Consider the following 24,151-nt stretch of genomic DNA (forward strand, 5'->3'; position numbering starts at 1 on the left):
GCAGCAATTTTTCACACCAGTCTATTAATTAATGAAAGACCAAGACAGACTTTTAATTCATTTGAAAGCCTGATGCTTAACATTGTCCACCCCAGCTGTGAAACTCAGAAACCAGTCTTACTTGTTATCATCTATCGTCCACCTGGGCCTTACACAGAGTTTCTGTCTGATTTCTCAGACTTTATATCTAATTTAGTTCTGAGCTCAGATAAAATAATTATTGTGGGTGATTTTAACATCCATGTAGATGCTAAAAATGACAGCCTCAACATGGCATTTAATCTGTTGTTAGACTCAATTGGTTTCTCTCAAAATGTAAAAGAACCCACCCACCACTTTAATCACACTCTAGATCTTGTTTTAACATATGGCATAGAAACTGAACATTTAACAGTGTTTCCTGAAAACCCTCTCCTGTCTGATCATTTCTTGATAACATTTACATTTACAATAATTGATTACGCAGCAGTGGAGAGTGGACTTTATCAAAGTAGATGTCTTTCTGAAAGCGCTGTAACTAAGTTTAAGAATATAATCCAGCCACTGTTATCATCGTCAATGCCCTGTACCAACACAGAGCAGAGCAGCTATCTGAACGCTACCCCAACAGAGGTCGATTATCTTGTTAATAATTTCACCTCCTCACTACGTACGACTCTGGATACTGTAGCTCCAGTGAAAACTAAGGTCTCTAATCAGAAGTACCTGACCCCGTGGTATAATTCTCAAACACGTACCCTAAAGCAGATGACTCGTAATCTGGAGAGGAAATGGCGTGTCACAAATTTAGAGGATCATCATTTAGCCTGGAGAAATAGTTTGTTGCTTTATAAGAAAGCCCTCCGCAAAGCCAGAACAGCTTACTACTCATCACTGATTGAAGAAAATAAGAACAACCCCAGGTTTCTCTTCAGCACTGTAGCCAGGCTGACAAAAAGTCAGAGCTCTTTTGAGCCAACCATCCCTTTAACGTTAACTAGTGATGACTTCATGAACTTCTTCACAAATAAAATTTTTATCATTAGAGAAAAAATTACCAATAATCATCCCACAGATGTAATATTATCTACAGCTACTCTTAGTACCATTGATGTTAAGTTAGACTCTTTTTTTCCAATCGATCTTTCTGAGTTAACTTCAATAATTACTTCCTCCAAACCATCAACGTGTCTTTTAGACCCCATTCCTACAAAACTGCTCAAAGAAGTCCTGCCATTGATTAATTCTTCGATCTTATATATGATCAACCTATCTCTAATAATCGGCTATGTACCACAGGCCTTCAAGGTGGCTGCAGTTAAACCTTTACTCAAAAAGCCATCTCTAGACCCAGCAGTCTTAGCTAATTATAGGCCAATCTCCAACCTTCCTTTCATATCAAAAATCCTTGAAAGAGTAGTTGTCAAACAGCTAACAGATCATCTGCAGAGGAATGGTTTATTTTGAAGAGTTTCAGTCAGGTTTCAGAGTTCATCACAGCACAGAAACAGCTTTATTGAAGGTTACAAATGATCTTCTTATGGCCTCTGACAGTGGACTCATCTCTGTGCTTGTCCTTCTTGACCTTAGTGCAGCATTCGATACTGTTGACCATAATATTCTATTAGAGCGATTAGAACATGCTGTAGGTATTACAGGTATTGCACTGCAGTGGTTTGTATCATATCTATCTAATAGACTCCAATTTGTGCATGTAAATGGAGAGTCCTCTTCACACACTGAGGTTAATTATGGAGTTCCACAGGGTTCAGTGCTAGGACCAATTCTGTTTACATTATACATGCTTCCCCTAGGCAGCATCATTAGAAGACATAGCATACATTTTCACTGCTATGCAGATGACACCCAGCTCTATCTGTCCATGAAGCCAGATAACACACACCAATTAGTTAAACTGCAGGAATGTCTTAAAGACATAAAGACTTGGATGGCCACTAACTTTCTGCTTCTTAACTCAGATAAAACTGAGGTCATTGTACTCGGCGCTGAAAAGCTTAGAAATATGGTATCTAACCAGATTCTTACTCTGGATGGCATTACCTTGGCCTCCAGTAACACTGTGAGGAACCTTGGAGTCATTTTTGACCAGGATATGTCCTTCAACGCACATATTAAACAAATATGTAAGACTGCGTTCTTCCATTTGCGCAACATCTCTAAAATTAGAAATATCCTGTCTCAGAGTGACGCTGAAAAACTAGTTCATGCATTTATTACTTCCAGGCTAGACTACTGCAATTCATTATTATCAGGATGTCCAAAAAACTCACTGAAAAGCCTTCAGTTAATCCAAAATGCTGCAGCAAGAGTACTGACAGGGACTAGAAAGAGAGAGCATATTTCTCCTGTTTTGGCTTCCCTTCATTGGCTTCCTGTTAAATCCAGAATTGAATTCAAAATCCTGCTCCTCACATACAAGGTCTTAAATAATCAGGCCCCATCTTATCTTAATGACCTTGTAGTACCATATCACCCTATTAGAGCACTTCGCTCTCGCTCTGCAGGCCTACTTGTTGTTCCTAGAGTATTTAAAAGTAGAATGGGAGGGAGAGCCTTCAGTTTTCAGGCCCCTCTTCTGTGGAACCAGCTTCCAGTTTGGATTCAGGAGACAGACACTATCTCTACTTTTAAGATTAGGCTTAAAACCTTCCTTTTTGCTAAAGCATATAGTTAGGGCTGGACCAGGTGACCCTGAATCCTCCCTTAGTTATGCTGCAATAGATGTAGGCTGCCGGGGGATTCCCATGATGCATTGAGTTTTTCCTTTCCAGTCACCTTTCTCACTCACTATGTATTAACAGACCTCTCTGTATTGAATCGTATCTGTTATTAATCTCTGTCTCTCTTCCACAGCATGTCTTTATCCTGTCTTCCTTCTCTCACCCCAACCGGTCGCAGCAGATGGCCGCCCCTCCCTGAGCCTGGTTCTGCCGGAGGTTTCTTCCTGTTAAAAGGGAGTTTTTCCTTCCCACTGTCGCCAAAGTGCTTGCTCATAGGGGGTCATATGATTGTTGGGCTTTTCTCTGTATCTATGAAGCGCCTTGAGGCGACATTTGTTGTGATTTGGCGCTATATAAATAAAATTGAATTGAATTGAATTGAAAAGTAATACAAAAAACACGAGACTAGACAAGGACATAAGAGGCTAAGCAGGGAAGCTAAGGGAGAGGAGAAAAGTGCGACCGCCTTTGTCAAGAGCAAGAGCAGAATGTGACATCCCTGCCATAGAGCAGAAACCCACCCCAACTCCATCCCCCCTCCTTTGTGGGGTTTTCAGTCTCAGGATGTTTGTGTGTATTACTTCTAGTCTATGTACCCACCTTGTTTTTCTTGTGTTACAGCTCTCTGGTCACACCACCTGTGTCACGCTCTGACTCCTGGGAAGGATTTCAGTATCACACCTGCCTGCCCTCTTTCCACTGTTTTGTACTGGATCCCTTTTAACTCAGGCCAGCCCAGCATCGCTCTCTTCAGCTGCTCCTCAAAGTGTCGCCAACTCTGCCTGCAACATGAGTCATATTCATCTTTCCTCTGTCATCAAATACATGCTTAACTGCATCTGCATGCACATCCAACAGCAATGTCGAGTACCCCTGACCATCACTGCCGAGGTCATAAATAAAACCTCCAGATTTGCATATACGAGAACTCTGAGAGGTCAGGTTACTCTCTAATATTTGTTCCCACCTAGCTTAGAGGCTTTACTTGATGAGTTTGCGTCTGTTCAAATTAAACAAGGTAACAAGAAGTCTGTGTTTATCTGTATACAGTGAATGTTATCTACTCTGTGGTCAATGTTCACTTTTTCCAGACGTTATCATTTTCTTCTTTTTGCATGCTGTTACTCATCGACTCACAGGGCGTGATACACATCACATTTACTTTATATCTAACTGCAGGTCAAAGGTCAGCTTTATTAATGTGAATGTGAGTTAATGATTTAAAAAGGGCCCTTTCTGAATATTCTCTGCTATCAGTTTTATGTTCGTAGATAATCTGAGACTAAGACTTATGAACCTTTTTAAAGATTAATACAAAAGTTTCAGATGTTGGTGCAGAAGAGAAAATTATGGCTACGGTCACAAAAATAAAAAAAAAATACTTAAATACATAAAAAGAGAAAAATACAGCAATTCATGATGGAATAAGTTATTCCATAACTTGGAATAATTCAAGTTGGGTTTTTTTGTTTTTTTACTACAGACTAACAGGAGGTCACACAGGTCACAGTGAGTGTTACATTACTGTTACTCAGATATATTCCACGTATCGTATTTATTACTCTGATGTCCACAAACTGATGAAAAGAAGGAAAGTATCCATAACTGTGATGAAAGCAAATAAAAACACACCAGATGGGACATGACTGTCTGAAACTTTCTGAAAACCAAATGTTATTTTGACGGGCTCCTGGTTATTAACATGAATAGAAGCTGCACTAATACACACAGATCTACATTTACAAAGTTAATGTTCTTACAGTTAAATATTATACTTTTATTATTGATTTTTTTATTGCTCCTAACATTATGGCTGCAATTAAATTCATCGTCCCTGGACTTTAGACTCTCCGCTCTTGAACAAAAATGCCCGGCTGGATTAAAAGTGTTACTTTATTAAAATCTGAACAAATTTAAAACAGACGAGCTTTTTACAGGAAATTTAAAAAATCATTTCACTGGATTTTTGTCTTTCAGATCAAACGTCACAAACAGAACCGCAGAGATCCTGCAATCTGTGCATGAACTGATTTTAGTTGTTATTATTGATCAGATCATCCTGCAGATCTTACCTGAGCTGTGTGTCTGTGACATCACTGTGCTGGGAACAGAATTCATGCTGACTCTTCAGGTCTTTTAGCTAAAAACAGTCGTCTTTTGGTATTCCACACGTTTCCTGCGACATCTCTTCAAAGTGAAAACTCACCTGTAACAAAGTCTTCTCAGCAGAGTGGGCGGAACTCTTCATTGCTGACATCACTGAGACACCTGAACACCTGAGTCAATGTTTAACCTGTAACACCTCAACGGAAACTGAGATTGAGAAATTTTACCTCGGAGTTATTTTTTTCTCAGGACATGTCCTTCAACGCACATATTAAACAAATATGTAAGACTGCTTTCTTCCATTTGCACAACATCTCTAAAGTTAGAAATATCCTTTCTCAGAGTGACGCTGAAAAACTAGTTCATGCATTTATTACTTCCAGGCTGGACGACTGTAATTCATTATTATCAGGATGTCCAAAAAACTCACTGAAAAGCCTTCAGTTAATCCAAAATGCTGCAGCAAGAGTCCTGACAGGGACTAGAAAGAGAGCAGATTTCTCCTGTTTTGGCTTCCTGTTAAATCCAGAATTCAAAATCCTGCTCCTCACATACAAGGTCTTAAATAATCAGGCCCCATCTTATCTTAATGACCTTGTAGTACCATATCACCCTATTAGAGCACTTCGCTCTCGCTCTGCAGGCCTACTTGTTGTTCCTAGAGTATTTAAAAGTAGAATGGGAGGCAGAGCCTTCAGTTTTCAGGCCCCTCTTCTGTGGAACCAGCTTCCAGTTTGGATTCAGGAGACAGACACTATCTCTACTTTTAAGATTAGGCTTCAAACTTTCCTTTTTGCTAAAGCATATAGTTAGGGCTGGACCAGGTGACCCTGAATCCTCCCTTAGTTATGCTGCAATAGACGTAGGCTGCCGGGGGATTCCCATGATGCATTGAGTTTTTCTTCTCCAGTCACCTTTCTCGCTCACTATGTATTAACAGACCTCTCTGCACTGAATCATATCTGTTATTAACCTCTGTCTCTCTTCCACAGCATGTCTTTATCCTGTCTTCCTTCTCTCACCCCAACCAATCACAGCAGATGGCCCCGCCCCTCCCTGAGCCTGGTTCTGCTGGAGGTTTCTTCCTGTTAAAAGGGAGTTTTTCCTTCCCACTGTCGCCAAAGTGCTGCTCATAGGGGGTCATTTCTCTGTATATATTATTGTAGGGTCTACCTTATGATATAAAGCACCGTAAGCAACAGTTGTTGTGATTTGGTGCTGTGTAAATAAAACTGAATTGAAAGTGAAAGAGCAGCAACTATCCCAAAGGAAAGAATGAAACAAGATGGTCAGACAGATGACTTTGTTATTAATTCAGTGTATTTGATCACTTTGCTCAGTTATCATTGAATAATGTTTACTTGCCACTGTGGTGAAACAACCTCAGAAGCAAATTATAACTCCGACATGCGCGTGCATGTGGCGCTCCGCTCCCTGGACAAACACCACAACACCCTCTGAGTGCTTCCTGCTCCACAGCAGTGTCTTCATGTCCCTGGACGTTCATGTTGGTGCAGTGGTCCTGGATACAAGCCTACTTATTGGCTCAGGTGTTTCTATGTGCAGTTTGCAGGTCTGCCTGTGCCAGTCCTAATGTTGCTGAGTGTTGGTCTGATGCTCTTACACTGAAGATAACAAACTCATTCACATACAGTAAGGTGATGATAAACTGCAGTCATACTTTTGTCTTGATTTTAAACAATTTTCAGATATTTGCTTCAGTTTTTATTGCTAACATTGAACTGTAATCTGTGTACTTTTTATTTCTTATTGGGTGTAGTTTACCATTGTGGCCACTAGATGGCGCACACTACGTGTTTAAAGTGAGTGAAAGTGAAGCAGTTTTTGCTCCTCACTTAAATACTTTGGACAGAGAGACTTATTCCAGTGTTTAAACACTCAGTTTAAACACTTGGTGTATTTTCTATCTTCTATTATCAATTAAATCTGAGTTTCGCAAATCAATGAATTTTGTTGTTATTTTCATGCTTGTGTCCTAACTTGTATGAAACCTCTGACAAAGCACTAAAACCTGCTTTGGGTTAAGTTCCTGCTGCAGTTTGTTTCCAGCATCATATTTTAAAATGATACACAAACTTTCAGAAGAATGAAAGAACACCAGGATCGGCTCTGCAGCCTCTCCTGATCTTACTATAAATGACCAGAATATGAAATGAATATTTTGGGGCTTAAGCTGTCACATCACTGTTATTGTGGTGTTAATAGGGGCTGATGGTGGAAAAGCTGCTGGTTAAACAAAAGAAAAGCCAAAAGATAAACAAAGTTAGCAGACTTTGTTTCCTCTCAGGGTGGTAATCTGTTTAATACCGGCTGATAATCCAATCCAACCATTCGGTGCACCAACGACATCATCTTCTTCAAAACTCTTCATCTGTCCCTCTGGCTGCAAACTGTGACAACAGGAGTCGTTTAATTTTCCTCTTTTCAGCCCAAACGTTCCTCTGCTGCTTTAATCATCTCCCAGTTTATTTGGTTGAGATGTTTGACTAAAAATAAATAAATAATATTTTTAAATATTAGCTTTTTAAATCTATATTTGAAGATCAGCTGCTGAGAAAAGACCTGCAGCTGTGATCAGCTGTAAACATTTGCTTTGGTTGAAAATGTAAACGTGAAAGGTCAACAGAGACTTTGTTTTAATGTATAAAGTTTGTTTCCTCATCCAGACTGTAAACTGCATTTTTACCCTGTGTGCAGGAGCAATTACTGAGTTATTCATTTATTCTTATACGTCACATCTTTAAGAGAAGTTTTTTACTGAAAAACACCAAAATCAGGTTCACGCTACAGTGTTTAGAACTTTCTTCACAGACTGACAGATAAATATCATCTTTTTAATCTCATATTGCATTTTACTTTAGATACTGGTCACATTTATTCTTCTTTCTCTTAAATAAACATAAATACATTGTTGGTTTCAAATGCAGCTGCAGTTAAACCAACAGTTCTTTCTTCAGTCTGCATTCACAAACCCAGAAGGTATTTAAAAAGCACGAGGAGCAGTATGTATATTTGAATATGCAGTGTATCGTCTGTCCAGATGTCTGAGACCACATAGAAAATCCTTCAAATTTAATAAAACATTGAAGTCATTGAGTTTCTCTGTCAGCCGTCACGTCTCTGCTGTTAACTTCCTCAGCTGCACCCAGAGGACACTTTGATTCACTCACCAGAGACTTTATCAATCCTCAGTCTTTATTCTTCCAGCAGAAAATTGTTTTCTATGTCTCGTGTGATGATGATTCATCAGAACGCAGTGAAAAGGAGCTCATCAGCATCAGCATCAGCATCAGGTCACGGCTTGACTGGAGGTATGAAGCTCGTTTAAAATCTTTCGATGGTGTAACAGGGTCATAAATCACATCTTGTTATAATTACACAAAATCCAAACCCCCAAACTGTTCCTTTTATACCTGACTTTTAGGACCTCCAAGTCTGTAGTTATGTTCATTATCAGTTAGAGCCCCTCCTCATTCTTTTCTTCTTCTTCTTTGGTGCAACCCTATAAATACAGTGTACCCCTTTGGCCTTTCCCCTTTTCTACAATTCCCCTGTGGGAGAGGAGCTGGAGTGGGCAAATGATTTACTTGGAGGCCTTTCTTTCTTTTACCTTTTTTATCAGACACAGCGCAGAATCACCGGTTACACTGGAAACAAACTTGCTCCCTGATGTTTTGGTTTCCACTCTATAAAAATATTATTTTACCATAATAACAACAAATATCATGATGTTGAACCAGCTGACAAATGTGTCATGTGCTTTTTAGAGAAATGTAGTTCTGCCTGATACAGTTTGCATGCTTTAACTACTGAGTCCTTTTCAGTGCTGCATTACAGAAACATGCAGGCATAACTATTCACTCTTTAATTGTAAAAAGACTTGAAGTGAGGAAAAACAATAAAATAAGTAAACATTTTATTTTTGTAGATGTCTAATAACAGCTTTGTAATCCTAAATTGTTATTAAATGTTTATTTTATCTAAATAAATAACTGATGACAGATGTTAATTCATTGCAATAATGACAAAAAGTCTGGATTTTGCTACTTTTACTCTAAAAATGATTTTTTTTTAAAAAGGGAATAAAATAAACAGATTAACATAAAACGTCTGAATTACATAAAAACGTATTTTTGCACAAATCTTCAGCTTCTGTGATTCAAAGTGAAGGTTTGCTGCCCTCCTGCGACTGACGGAGCTCACACACCCACGCTGCCTTCACGACACGTAGAAACTCGGACATCTCAGCTTCGTTTTACTAACAATTTGGATGACAAACTCCCACCGATTATAGTGACCTTTAGTAAAATCACTGTTTAGATTTTCTTCCTTTGATCTGTTGACGTCACCGTTGTTCGTTTAACGGTAAAACGTGAAATACACACAGCGTGTCCTCCGGTCGCTCCAAGTCTCCGATCTCCTATTTAACCCCAGCCCGTGAACGCAGCACCAGGACCAGCCTGCCTCACATTGTTAACGTTGATTTCTCCCGTTCAAAGCAGCATTTTGTCTTCCGTGAGCCGAACCTGGATCACAGCCTCCCACTAACCGCATGAAATCTCGGCTTCGTCAGGCAGCGGGACCCCCACCGGCACACGGTAAGAGCTCCACGGAGTAATCTGGAAACCCCCCGTTTCCCGGTGAGAAATCTTTCCAGCTAAGGTTCATATCTCAGACTCCGGAGGAATAAAACGTTACCGGGGCGAGCCGTGCTGTTACTGCGGGGGGAGCGGAGGGGTCTGGTGGTTAAAGTAGTTGTTTTTTGGGGGGGCACTTTGGCACGCACGGTTAAACCGGGTGAGACACCTGTGCGGCTCGTTATTGTGACTTTCCTCAGCAGTCATTTTCCTCAGCGGGCTGAAAGCAGCAGGAGGTTAGCGTGTTTCCCATGGCTACACCAAGCGTCCACACGGGGTTATTTGCGTTCCTCTCCGGCCTGTGGCGACACACACACGCACGCGTTATTATTATTATCTTAAAACTGGCAGCCAGATAACTGAGCCGGGAGTCCGGGGCAGAGCGGTCAGGTCAGCTCCGGGGCTGCAGGTTCAGCTCCGTCACTTTGGGCTCCTTTTGTTGACTGCTCGCCCACCTTTCCCCGCAGCTGCTCGCCCACCTTTCCCCGCAGCTGCACGCTTTCATAATCTAACGCTCTCGTTTCTTCTGCCCTCCTGTTGATCCGTGTGGAAGCCCGAGCATGAGGAGGATCGGCGGCCGTTACCCTGCCCAGACCGGAGGCTGCTGGTAGGGATGGTGTGGCTGTGAAGAGCCGGTGTGACGAGCCTGCGGTCGGGGAAGAAGTGCCTGGACAACATGACTGTTTTCAACCCGGAAAATGTGGAGGAATTTTATGACATCGGGGACGAGCTGGGGAGGTGAGTCCACACCGAGCTTGTTTCTAATGCGCATCAACTTCCCGTTTCTGTGCCCGGGGCGGGGGTGCTGGGAAAAGACCTGCTTTCATTAAGATAATAAATGTTTCAAAGTTGATTTAGTCCATCTGTGCAGAGCTGTGGTCCACGCGTGTCTGAATCCCCCCACTGTGAGGGAGTGAGTGTGATAAGCTGTGATTAATACAGTTTATAATGCAGTGTCAGTGATGAAGAGTTGCTGTGTCTTCCTGGGCTTTATTGCAGGAGGCTGATGTAGATCTTTACAGGGAGGCGTCCATCCTGGCTGTCACTCCTGTGATTGGTCAAAGGTGGATGCTGATAATCAGAAGAAGCTGACTGCGTATGAAACACTGTGACAGAGCTGAGTTTGGTTTGCAGGGCGGCTCGAATGTGGCAGATGTTTCCAAACATAACGTGTTTGTTGACTGGAGCAAACTGCCGACCTGGCTTTACCTTCCTCATCGAGCGTAAATCTCTCGTGCCGTCATCTTTGCTGAGCTGACAAAAGCAGTCAGAGTGAGTTTGTTTGGGCTGTTGGAGCAGAGTGAGGACGTGCAGCAGCACAGAGCTGATCTGGATGATGTTTTGAAGACTTCATTTTAACCAAATCCAGGTTTTGGTTCATTGAACAGCTTCACAAATGTTGTTTTTTAATCATAAGTTAGTTTAAGTGAAAGCAGATTTTCCTGTTTTCACTGTGACTTTATTGCTGATTCGGTAAAAAAAAAAAGTCATTACGTAATAATAAAGGCAGAAATGATGCAGCCAAGATGCACTCCAGCTCCCAGATGTGTCACAGCTGTGGAAGTGGGTCTCTGAGTTTGTGGTTATGAAACGTTGGTAATAATCAGCCAGCTGTTTTCTGCTCCGCGGCCTTTGTGGCTGCTGATTCTGTGTCGTGTTCACCTTCCTGCTCTCTGAGGAAAGCCTGCGCTGCTGCTGCTGCTGTAGTAACAGAGACGATCGGGGAGCTGTGTGTGATGGGATTGAGTTTCTGGCCTGAGGTAAAGTAGACGCCAGCGTGATCGCCTCGATTGGCTGGGATCCGCTCTCTGTTGAGGATGGATGGGGAGAATAGAGAGCACGTCAGCCGCCATCATTATTAAATCATCCTAAATATTCCAACATCTGGAGTGTTGGGATAGAAAATATCTGCTCCTGTCGTCAGTCCTGTCATTCATGCATGCTGTTTGCTGTTTGCTGTTTGCTGTTTGCTGTTTGCTGTTTGTTTCTGTGGGAAACTTCTTTTGCACAAAGAGGCATGCAGCATGTGTGCAGCTGGAACTAGACGTGTTCTTGTTTCTGCTGCGTCTTTTATGGGTGAGGCTCGTGTTACTTCTCTCATCAGTCACTCAGAATCGTATCTGAGTCCGGTGACGTCCTGCAGCGTCCTCGGGCGTCTCCTTGCTGCCGCGTCACGTTTTAACGAGCAGATCGTTCCCATAGACGCTGCACACAGGTGGTCTTATGTAAGACTCGGGCGCTCTGATCAGCAGCACTCCCAAACTGGGCCTGACACCTCTGCATTAGCAGCCCACGTGTGTTGAAACGAGACATTTTTGTGCAGTTAAGCGAGCTCGCTGTGCCTGGATTGGAGCACTTGTACTGCACAAACAGACGAGCTGCACAGGAAGAAGAAATCAGAGGTTCTGGATGAAAATGCAGAAACTACAGTGACTGTGCAGACGTTGTATATTTGTGTTAGTACTGGATGAACTTTAGAGTCTGTTAATGATGAAACCTGCTGAGTCTTTCACTGTGAAGCCCAACATGCCTGCAGACTGAGGGCTTTTGATCCGACTGTACTCCGGCCTGCTGCCGGCTGCACTTGGATTAAGGCCCATTCGCTTTGGCAAAATGGGAAAATGGGAATTCACCCAAGCGGTGAGTCTATCCTGTCACTGACACCGACACTGCCTGCTTATGCACGGAGGACCTGATGCCCGGTGAAGCCGAGCATCATGCATGAGCGTCTACGCGCAGCGAGCGCGCAGGAACAAAGCCAAAGCCTGCATGTTAGCAGCGCCATCTATAAATGTTGTTATCACCTCTGTGATCGGTGTGCCATTGCTCGCCCAGTTTTTCGAGCCTTCCAGACAACCTGGAAAACTGGAAATATTAGACGCGCCTAATAAAGTGTCAGTCAGAGAACGATTGTGAAACTGCAGGTCAGCCGTTCAAGATCCGGGCAAAGCATCAAGTTGTTGCTTGCAGAGCTGCACAATGTGCATCAAAGTTTGAGTTTTCCCCAAAAACAAAAGTGCAGCGTGGAGCCCGGCTGGGTTTAGTTTAAAGGCCTCCTGACAGATGTTGACCACATCTGTGCTCAGCTGGTCTCTGTAAGTCTCACTTCACGCCTCAGATTGTTGAAGACGTCGTAGTTTGCCAGCATCTCAGAGGCTCGGTTGTTTGACGCCTCCTCAGAGTGATGCTCGAGTGTCGGTGAAGCACCGCTGCAGTGTTTTAATGGTGTGTGTGGATGTTAGTCTGCACAGACACAAACATTCAGGCTTCTGTTGCTGCAGGGCTTTTTTTACCCCATCAAACCTTCTAGTTCCTCCAGTTCGATCAGCAGAAACAGAAAAAGCTGTGATTTCTTCCATTATCAGTGCCTCTGCAGTGCATTATGGGTTGTGCGTGACAGCCGGCGTGTGTGTTTTCTTAATGAAATGATTAAGCAACGTCGTTTATGTGGTGCTCCTCTGCAGAGGCCTCAGTTAGAGATGCTTTATGACACATAATACAATCAGCTGTCCTCGCCTCGTCCATGGACTTCAGCTGCACCTCCTTGGACTGGTCCCCAGTGAGACCAGTGCAGCAGGACTTTAACCAGTTATCCACCTGCTGCAGGTGCTTGTTAGAAATCTCTAGAAATCTCCAAACTGCAGGGTGAGACCTGCTGGAGAGGCAGCTGAACGAAATGCAGCTCTGAGCTACGCAGGGAGAAAGCTGGAGATGATGCATGACTCCAGACGGGACGTCAGACAGATGGGAAATCACCGTCAGTGCGGCTGATATCTGATCTGAGTTGATGCGAGTACTGCTGTAGAATAACAGTAAACCTCTGTGTAGGTCTGAGCAGAGCATGCGCTCATGCTGCAGAAACGGGCGCAGCTTGCACTCCGGTCAAGTTCTGCTTTCCTTATTTTTTGGGTTCATTTATTTCTTTTGCAGTGAGAGATTCAGAGCTGTCACGTGTTCAGAGATACGCTGACTCAGCCTTTTGTTTCCTGATTGAGAGAGAAAGATGACACGAGCCCACTCCCACTGTGGAATCATTTGCTGTGTGCTTTTCATCGGGTCCACGTGGCAGTTTTACACTTTGCATATTTTTGCAGGGCTGCTGCAGCTCCATCGTTAGTCTGACCGCTGTGTGGCTCTCTACCAGTTAGCCCTGCTATTGTGTGTGTGTGTGTGTGTGTGTGTGTGTGTGTGTGTGTGTGTGTGTGTGTGTGTGTGTGTGTGTGGAGGAGGAGGGGGGGAGGCTGTAGCTCTAAAAAGATTCTGCAATGCAAATGAAGGTAGAAGCATTAAGCTGAGGCTGCGCTTGGAAAAACTCCCCAAAGACGAATCGCTGTGAATACAAAACAGGATCCTGAGTCCTCGAGTCGAAGCTGAAACCATTTCAACATATTTCCCCTGAACAAATCTTTCCTTCATGTATTTATTTATTGTTTATGGAGGACACTGACAGTAAATCTGCTCCAGACAGTCAGCAGCAGCAGGAATCAGCCCCAACCAGCTACTGACCTACATTCACCCCCCCACCACCACCCTTGGTTATTCTGTTGGGTGGAGGGGCAGTCTGGGAAGCAGGAGTGGCCTTGATGAAGCCTGTCACTCACCCACCCTCCCCCCGTCCTCCCCCTGGATCCCAGGGAGCGGCAGTGCGGTCCTATCAGGCTGCAGCGCCGCTGTGCAGCAGCTCCAGTGTGGTCGTTGCTGTCCAACACAACAGGTTTATAAAAAGTGGAGGACTTTTAAAAATGAGCACCGCTCGTCTGCTGATGCCTGCTCTGCATTAACTCCATCAGTGACTGTGGTTGTGAACAAAGACAGAGCACCACCTGTCAAAGCTCCATCACAGACAGCTGCACAGGCGGAGCAGAGCGCTGATGCTGTTGTAACGTCTGCACTTTGTTTTTTTATTGCTGTGCGATCGCATCATTTGCATGTTGGAAGCCTCGCTGGAAGCTGCGTGTCTGTGTCGCTGCCTCGATGCATCTCGCTGTCACATCCATGCATCTGACCTTTCACCTGACCTCACGAGTCAGAGGACTCAGCATCCTCCACGTCGCTGATTCTGCCGTCATAAGGATGCACACGCTCAGTGAAGACAGACCCACACTGAGCTGCTCTGTTTGCAGTTTGTCCAAACTGCAAACAGACGAGATATCAGGATAACAACACGACAAACGTGTTAGAAGCTTTGTGTAAGAAATGATCTACAGCCGATCTCAGTTCAGCCTCAGTCTGAGTGAGAAATTCTTCCAGCGTTTCTTCGTTGCCACATTTATTTATTTATTTTTTTTCTTTTTTCTTTTATTTTTTTCTTTTTCTTCTTTTTTTTCTCTTTTTTCTCTTTTTTCTCTTTTTTCTTTTTTTTCCTTTTTTTTTTCTTTTTTTTTTTTTCCTTTTTTTTCTCCTTTTTTTCTTTTTTTTCCTTTTTTTCTTTTTTTTTCTTTTTTTTTTGCCCACATGTAGCCTCATCTGTCCAGCTGCACATTTCTCTGATCGTGATATTCGTACGTGTCACGCGTATTTGGAAGTTTTAGGCCGGAGCACTGAGAGGAGGCTGCTGTGGGATACGGCGATTAATCCTCCGAGATTTGAGGGTTTTTCTGATCAGGCGTCTTTTATCATTGACCCTGGATCATTAAACGAGTCAATAAAATATAGAAATATTAATAGAATTAATGCAATTTTAAATGTGTTGTTATATTAGTTCATTGTGTAATAAAACAAATCTTTAGAGTAACTGATATTTAAAACTCTTTTAAAACCATTTGAGGACCGCGTGCGCTGCTTTTATCCCCGTGCTCGGTGCTCGCCGTCGGGCAGGTTGGACGAGCTGTTCGTCGATCTAATGAGGAAGCTTCACGCTGCAGCAGAGGCCGAGCAGTCAGCAATGCGAAATGAGCACGTTTCAGTCCATATGTTCCAGCTTATCAGACGACTGGTGGTAACTGGAAACCAAGCCTCAATAACCGGGTCAAACTGGGAGTCATGTAGATGCTGGTCATGAATCCTGATCAGAGGAAAACATCCGACTCTTGTTTGTGCGTCTGCTGCTTCGCTGTATGTATTTACATTCAGTCATTAACACACTTGTGTGCAGCACACCCTGAGCTGCAGCCTGCCAACATTAGCAGCAGTAATAAGAACGTGAGTCAGAGGAGCAGCTAATGTTCCTGCAGCCTCGAGGTCATTAAAGACAGACGAGGAGGGAAAAACCGTAAACAAGACGAGTCAGCTGTGAGAGAGTTGATCAGGACGCTCAGGCCGACTTTAGTTGCTGCACTTAGACTCACATTGAACTCCGACTCACTTGGATTATCCTCAATTATTTTCAATTAATCTCTGCAGTCAGGGCGGGATGATTGGGTTCCTGCCTGCTGTGGTAGCAGGTGAACGGCAGGAAGTGACGCTGAGCGTGAAGCTGAGTGTTGGAGCGCACGTGAGACGAGCTACAACCCTCTGCGGCCAATTAGGAGAGACGTGCAGGCGGTGGAGCGTGGAAACCGAGGGGTGGTAAACGGTGGAGGAAGACAACTCCTCCCGTTTCTGTCTCTCATCTTCTGCAACGTTCCAAGTTTAAACTCTCACGCTTGGTTTTCCTCCTGTTGTGAACGGGAACAACTCTGATGACTGCACGCAGACAAACTGCACGCAGACAGACTGCACGCAGACAAACTGCACGCAGACAAACTGCACGCAGACAAACTGCACGCAGACAAACTGCACGCAGACTTCTTCTCTCGCCGCATCAACGACTCCAAACGAATGAAAACGTAACTCCTCGTCTCCTTCCTTGGAATATCTGTCTTCTTTTCACACATGCTCGCCCACTCGTGACAGCGAGGGCCAATCAAAGGCTACGATGAAAGCAGCACCAGACCACGGAGGTCTGCAGATGCATCGTTCAGTATTGGGTCAGTGTGCAGACAAACCCGAGTGGGTACGTTGAAGACAAACAAACACACCAACGTTGGGTTGATGCAAAGAAACGTTCATGGACGGCTGAACCTGCGAGCCGGGAAAGACGCTCGTTTGGACACAACTACACGTCCAGCGCAGCTTAACTCGTCTCTGCGTCCTGCGTGGGTTTACACGAAGGATCGTTTGAAACACTACGAGTAAAATCTCATTAATCTTTGAGCGGATTAAGTTTCACTGTTGGAAAAATATCCTGAGGGATTAAAGAATAACTATTGTAAACAGGATTTTAGGTAAAGCCTCGTTTGGGCTGCGGTCATAGATGTGGCGCTGATGTGACGTCACATGACTACATGTCAAACCTCAGTGTTGATCAGAGAACATGCAGTCTCTCTCTCTGTCAGTTATTTAGTCTCTCATTCCTCACATTAACAGGATTCCTCTGACCTTCACAGATCCTCCTGACACGTTTTCAGCTGCGTGTTTTTAGTTGGACTCGTGAGATAAGCAGAGGGAAACGAGCAGCTTTTAAAAGGAACTTTTAATTAATGCTGACAGAGTCAGAGGTGAGGTCACATCAGCTCAGCTCTGCTCAACCTACAAAACCAGTCTGCGCCTGCTGATTTCCCCTGAGTCACAGCGGAGTTAACCGGCTCGAAACTTGCTGAATGTCAGTTTCGTCAGACATGCGGGGCCCTGTTGGAAGAAGCAGGCAGAGAGAAAGCTCTGCTGCGTCTCCTCAGTGGACGGTGCAGGACTTCCCTTAATTTAATTAGTACCCACAGCAGACAGGTAACACACACATCTCTGATACGCTGAATAAATGAGCATTTTTGATTCTTAGTACCAGAAGCTTTCGCTCATATTCAGCCTATAAACGCACCAGCAGCCCACAGACGGTTAAGGAGACGCTCGTCGTGATCGTCAGACGTGACGATCGAGCCGGTCGGACGGGTCTGTTGCAGCGACTCATCAGTGTTTACAGCCTGCAGATGAAGTCGCGTGTCGATCGTACAATATGGGTTTAAACGTTCATATTTCTGTAAACATTAAACATGTTTGATTAGTTATGAATTCAGTTTATTTACACAGCACCACATCACAACAACAGTCACCTCAGGGTGCTTTATATTGTAAGGTCGACCCTACAGTAATAAGTACAGAGAAAAATATGTGACCCCCTATGAGCAGCACTTTGGTGACAGTGGGAAGGAAAAACTCCCTTTTAACAGGAAGAAACCTCCAGCAGAACCAGGCTCAGGGAGGGGCGGGGCCATCTGCTGTGATTGGTTGGGGTGAGAGAAGGAAGAGAGACAGATTAATAACAAGATGCTGGTGACCAGTTTGGTGCGCCTGTTCGACCACTAACGTTGGTGCTTTGGGGGAAAGAAACCTTCATTTCTTCATGATTGATTCCTGATGATTTATTGTTTTGAGAACTTCACAGTTCAGCAGCTCTTTCCACTGTTTCACAGGTTTTTTTAATCTTCTCTCTGGGTGTTTGTTCATCAGTGTGACTGCGAGGATTCTTCCAGCATGATCATCTCTGCTTTCAGTCCTCTCAGAGTCACAGCTGGGATCAGAGCAGGAGTCTGTTGTTGTGTCTCTGCAGCGTCTGAACTCTTTGAAGGTCCTGGAGGCTGTTGGTCGTGACAAGTGTGAAGATGGCAAAGGAAACCTTTCACCTCTCCTCTTTACCTTTAAGCACAATGCCTCCATTGTTTGTGTCGTGGAAAGCTCGGGCCTGGGGGAGGTGACTGACATTCCTGCGACACTTGAATGTCTTTTCACTCTGGCTGTAGACGAGGGCAAACACTGCCTGCCTCTCATTTAGCTTTCTGTCAGTTATCTCTCCATCAGAGGAGACGTTATTAGTTCCTTCAACCTGCAGTTGTGTCTGAATGAGACTCCTCCCCCCTGAGTCACACCTGGCTGGAGGAAACAAGGCTGTAGCAGAAAGTTAGCCGTCCTGATGTGAACGCTGCCCTTCATGCAGGCCTCACAGGGAGTCTGCTCCTGGTCTCTTTTATCTGTTAGGCAAAAGTGCTCACCACCAGGCTAATGTAGTCACTGATCTCCTGTGTGTGTATTCATATCTTTGTGAAGGACAAAATTGGAAGTTTAAAGGCGTTTATGAGACTCAGATATTTGATGGTTAGGGAAAGCCTTATGTCAATGAGATGTCCTCACTGAGTTTGAAAACGAGTTTGTGTGTGTGCTGATGGAGAGGTGGCGTGGCCCGTACACACACACACACACACACAGGTGTGCGACACCTGCTGCAAAATGCTGTTTTGTGCTCTCCTGCAAATATTTTAGTCCCCGAGTGTGTTGTGACATATAAATGATGAAGTATTGCAATCAGCTGCGTCTCCACTGAGTCTCTGCTGCAGCCGCTCGCCTCGGTGCGGGTGCACTTTCAGAATAAGAGCGATTGAACTCTTTACTTTCAGAATAAGAGCATTGAACTCTCTGCTTTCATACTGACCGCAGACAAATAACATTTTATTTTAGAAATGCTACAGTGGGTCATGTTACATCCAGGTGTGTTGCTCAGGTGAAGTGTGTTTGTTGGAAACATGATGTCAAACATCACCTCTGATACAGCTGAACAGCTTCTGGATGCTTCGCTGACACTCAGCGCACCTTTGCATAACAGATTAACCACGCGGGGAGATAACCACAGTAAGGTCGGGTCACGTCCACGTCAACAGCATCAATGCTCCTTTTTACAGTCTTATAAGATCGTTGAAACTGGTTTTTAATGAATGTAGAGCCATTAAAGCCCGAGGGGAGCGACGCTGAGCCCTGCTGAGGTGCGGTGACGCTCTCAGGGCGTTGATGACGTTTAATAAGTTTCACAGGTGTCAGAAAGCTGCTGATAAAATCCTTATCTGAACACAAACACTCGCACGCGCGCTGTTTACACCCACCCAGGATTATAGCGCACTCTTCCTTCCTCCAACCAGCGCCGCTTCCTCAGTCTCTCGGCCCTGTTGCCGTGGTTACCCTTCCGCCGTACACAATGGCGCGGCGGTTGCGTAATGTTTTTTCTGCCGGTGCAGTTTGTGGCCCACACTACCGCAGAGTGGGCCGGGAGCACTCCACGCCGGCCTCCCACACTGATGAAAAGCCTCACCGGGACTTTTCACGCGGACACGTCGCGGCCGCTGCAGAGGCTTCGTCCTGTGACTTCCTGTGACTGAGCTGCAGTTACAGTTTGATGTGTTTCTGCTGAGACTCAGCTGCCCGTGGAAACAGACGCGGAGTGAAAAAGCGCGACAGGCCTCTGGTTGTTTTTAACCTCGTGTCCATGACGAGGATAACCTGCAGCTCCTGCATCCTGTTGGTTTCATGAATATGCCACGACACACCCGTGACCTTTGCAAGCACAGCCAATCAGATGCATTCAGGAGTGTTTGTTTCATGTTATGTGGAAATTAGTGATGGGATTTCCGGCTCTTTTTAGAGATCCGGCTCTTTCGGCTCGGCTCACTAAAAAGAGCCGGCTCTTTCGGCTCCGAACCGGCTCTTCAGGTTGTTTTGTTGCTTTAATTATTTAATCATTAACAATAATATAAAATTATGCAGAAAAGGAATTACTAATGTTAAAAAAAGTGGTTTTATTTATATATGTTTATATATGGCCCCTAGAGACAAAGCACGTACAAACTCTAAAGCATATACAAACTCCAAAACACATTTCTAGCATTTACTGAACTTCCAAAACAGAGCTAACCAGAACACTTAAATTACACAATTGAAAGCATGTGTGTATTTTTTGTGTATTTATAGACAAGCACTCATATTTATTCAAATAATTAAAATAAGGATCCCAATAAGGAGCCGGCTCGCGTCGTTCACTTCAAAGAGTCGGCTCTAAGAGCCATTTCGTTCGCGAACGACCCATCACTATTGGAAATGTGTTGTCTTCCACTCACAGGCCTGATTCCCTCATGCTAACAGCAGTTTTAAAAACCGCGATGATCAGCGCTGAAGCTGCACAGCCACAGAAATAACGTGAAGCTGCGAACTCACCAACAAAAGTGTCAAACTGTGCTGATTATTCAGAAATGTAGCATCTGCATCAAGGCTGGCTTATTCAATTAAATTAAGTACAAACTATAACGATGCCACTTAACTGTTTATGCAAAACTTGTAGTTTTTATATTTGTTGCTGCTCTCTGGACGCCTGTTTTAATTTAAGTTCAGTGTAAAGGAGAACCAGCAGCCGTGTGTTGGTGAGAGAAACCCTTCGACGGTTGTGACTGTCAGCAACGCTTCAGCTGCTCTTACTGTAAAATCAGCTGACTCGAGGTTCAGATTGGGAGGGGCAGTAACTGACTATCATCCGTCAGCAGTCTGTGGTTTCACTTCACTGTTTCTGTGCGTTGTCGTCTCTACTTATTATTTCCTTCAGCGTGTTTGCAGCCAGCGAGCGTCGGATGCAGAGGAAGTGTGGAGAGCCGAGCAGGAACAGGCTGATGTTGTGAGTGTGGACGCAGGCTGGCCTGCAGAGCGCTGGGACTGTATCCATCCCCCGTGAGCCGAAGACAGTTTAATTAAGTAGAGAAGCTTTAATTGAAGTGATGTTTAAAGGGATGCATCGCCCAAAACGAAGGCGGTTAGTTCCCTTCTCTTTATATGATAAAATAACAATGACACAGAGTCGTTCAGGGGTTTGTTGTTGTTGTCGTGTTTGAAGGAGTTCAAACCTTTGTGGAGACCTTCCTGGGGATCTGATGAAATCTGAGCTGGTCTCCACTGATGCTGTTCTTCTCACTGTGGAGTTTGGCACTGATGCAGCGATTTGTATCCCCATCAAATATTCATCTCTGATGTTAAAAGCAAAATGCGCCGTCGCTCAGCCCCCCGAGGGTCCGTCAGTGTGAAGCTTTGACAGCGAGCAGCATCGAGGTCATTACCTGGAAGGTGAGGCAGAAAACTGCTGAACCTCTGATGGAGCTGCTGGCCTCGGTTTCTTAGTGCTAATTAAAGGATGACACAGTCAAGATGACGCATTCGTGTACGAAGCAAAAAAATAACCATTTTTATGTCATCTAAGGTCAAAGCTGTCAACATCAGGAAACAGCGCGGGCTACTAACCTCCGCAGTTTCAAGTATTCACGTCACGTGTTTGCAGAAACTCTCCTGCAGCAGAACATGGCTTCTTCTGCTGTCAGCTCGTTTCAGTCGCACACAGTTGTCACGCTGGACGCATTCACAGCTACCCGCTGCCGTCCACGGAGACGGCGTAGAACTGCTGACGCTCGTAACTGGTCAACCTGACGTTTAAAGATGGCTGCACTCGTTTACATCATAAATACTGGCAGCTAAACGCATGATTTCATTTTTAAATGTCGGTTCTGCTGCAGCTCCAACTGACAGCAACACCTGCGAGGTGAGAGGTCAATGAAGCGGCCTCCACGAAGCGGCGTGCTCCTGCAGCACTTTGAGGCAGAAAACTGTCATGTAGCCACATTCATTGCAGGCGTGTGGGTGCTACCTGCAGGAAGCCGAGGCTGCCGGTGCGAGCGTGGCTAATATTAGCAGATCGATCTGACGGTTTGTGCACGGCCTGCGTTTAAAATGCGTTTTGTTATCAAATCGTGTGATTAACAGTTTCACACGAATCTTAAACCTGCACGAGCGTCTGGTAAAGACGTGCTTACATTTGTCCACTGCACTGAACTCAAGTTTCACTATTTTCTGTTTTTTCTTTTTACTTTCAGATTTTCTTTACTTTTGTTGTGCACGTGCAGTGACAATAAAGGGCTGTTCTGTTCTACTCTTTACTATTCTATACTATTCAATTCAATTCAGTTCAATTTTATTTATATAGCGCCAAATCACAACAAAAGTCGCCTCAAGGCGCTTCATAGATACAGAGAAAAGCCCAACAATCATATGACCCCCTATGAGCAGCACTTTGGCGACAGTGGGAAGGAAAAAACTCCCTTTTAACAGGAAGAAACCTCCAGCAGAACCAGGCTCAGGGAGGGGCGGGGCCATCTGCTGTGATTGGTTGGGGTGAGAGAAGGAAGACAGGATAAAGACATGCTGTGGAAGAGAGACAGAGGTTAATAACAGATATGATTCAATACAGAGAGGTCTGTTAACACATAGTGAGTGAGAAAGGTGACTGGAAAGGAAAAACTCAATGCATCATGGGAATCCCCCGGCAGCCTACATCTATTGCAGCATAACTAAGGGAGGATTCAGGGTCACCTGGTCCAGCCCTAACTATATGCTTTAGCAAAAAGGAAAGTTTTAAGCCTAATCATGAAAGTAGAGATAGTGTCTGTCTCCTGAATCCAAACTGGAAGCTGGTTCCACAGAAGAGGGGCCTGAAAACTGAAGGCTCTGCCTCCCATTCTACTTTTAAATACTCTAGGAACAACAAGTAGGCCTGCAGAGCGGGAGCGAAGTGCTCTAATAGGGTGATATGGTACTACAAGGTCATTAAGATAAGATGGGGCCTGATTATTTAAGACCTTGTATGTGAGGAGCAGGATTTTGAATTCTGGATTTAACAGGAAGCCAAAACAGGAGAAATCTGCTCTCTCTTTCTAGTCCCTGTCAGGACTCTTGCTGCAGCATTTTGGATTAACTGAAGGCTTTTCAGGGAGTTTTTAGGACTTCCTGATAATAATGAAATACATCTAATCTGTTCTATACGATTCTGTTCTACATTAGAGGGCATGAACGTCTATGACAGCACGTCTCTCAGAGCGCTCAGACTCCTCGCAGCACAGTGTCTGATGTCGTGTCATGACTGTTCATGTGACCACAACCTTCATGCAGGGTGATGACAGGACGACGCTGGCGTCCTACATCAGGAGGAGGGGCTGTCTGAACGTGCAGACACGTCAACTATAAACCTGTTTGTTCCGCTCGCCGTAGATGCTGGACTGAACGTGACCTGCAGAGGAATACTTGAGTTTTAACTGCTGCTGTAATGGATCAGGTCAAATATAAAGTGTGCAGGTTACGCACCTATCCAGGGTTTGACGAGCACGCCTCTCTTTAGGCCTCGCTGATGAACGATCCCATCAGCCAATGATCGGGCAGCATAAAAGCCGCTTCGTCACCGAGCTGACGGGCAGCGAGCCTCGTGCCAGATCACAGCGGCTCCCTTTTATTAGACGCCTCCGTTATCGACCCTGAAAAGTAGAGCTGTGCTTAATGGCCTCGGATCTGTTTCAGGAAAGCGTCTCCATCAGTGGACGATGAAGTTTATTAGGCGGATGTGAGACGAGCACAATCACCCAAAACAGCTTTGGGAGGTTCATTTAAATAAGCTCAAACATGAAGACATTTATCTCATTATATCCTACAGTAGTTTATTACTGATGCAGGAGAAACACACATGGAACAGTGGGATGTTTTCTTTGTGAAAGCTGACAGACGTCCGTTTATACTCCGATGTTTCGTTTCACGGCGTCTTTACAGGAGACGTTTGATCTCAGGTGTTCGCAGCGATCGATGTGAAGCGCTCCGCCTCACTGACGTGTTTGAGTTTGTTCCAGTTACATTAAAACACAGTAAAAGCTCCTCATCAATCATCTCTGTTCAGTTTAAAGAAAAGCAGCGTTTTCAGCTGTTAGTCTGTCAACACATCAACACATCAGCTGGAAATCCAGCAGACGTTAAACTGAACGATGCTGCTGTTACAGAGACGCCTGCACGTCTAAAGAAACGTTTATTTGAAGTCTGAGTTACTGTTTCATGAAGGATGATGATGATGATGATGAT

At 44.4% G+C, this 24,151-nt stretch overlaps 1 protein-coding gene across 1 annotated transcript in view; it reads left to right on the forward strand.

Annotated features, from left to right (window-relative positions):
* The first annotated feature begins 9,273 nt into the window (after nt 1-9,273).
* dapk1 (death-associated protein kinase 1) overlaps nt 9,274-24,151 on the forward strand; it is a 77,621-nt gene continuing 62,743 nt past the window's right edge. The window contains exons 1-2 of the mRNA XM_085179947.1: nt 9,274-9,445; nt 10,038-10,222. Of these exons, the coding sequence (XP_085036073.1) occupies nt 10,161-10,222 (62 nt within the window). The 5' untranslated portion in view covers nt 9,274-9,445; nt 10,038-10,160. The remainder of the gene's footprint in view (nt 9,446-10,037; nt 10,223-24,151) is intronic.

This window comes from Neolamprologus multifasciatus, chromosome 12, assembly GCF_963576455.1.
Source record: "Neolamprologus multifasciatus chromosome 12, fNeoMul1.2, whole genome shotgun sequence".
Classification (NCBI taxonomy): domain Eukaryota; kingdom Metazoa; phylum Chordata; class Actinopteri; order Cichliformes; family Cichlidae; genus Neolamprologus; species Neolamprologus multifasciatus.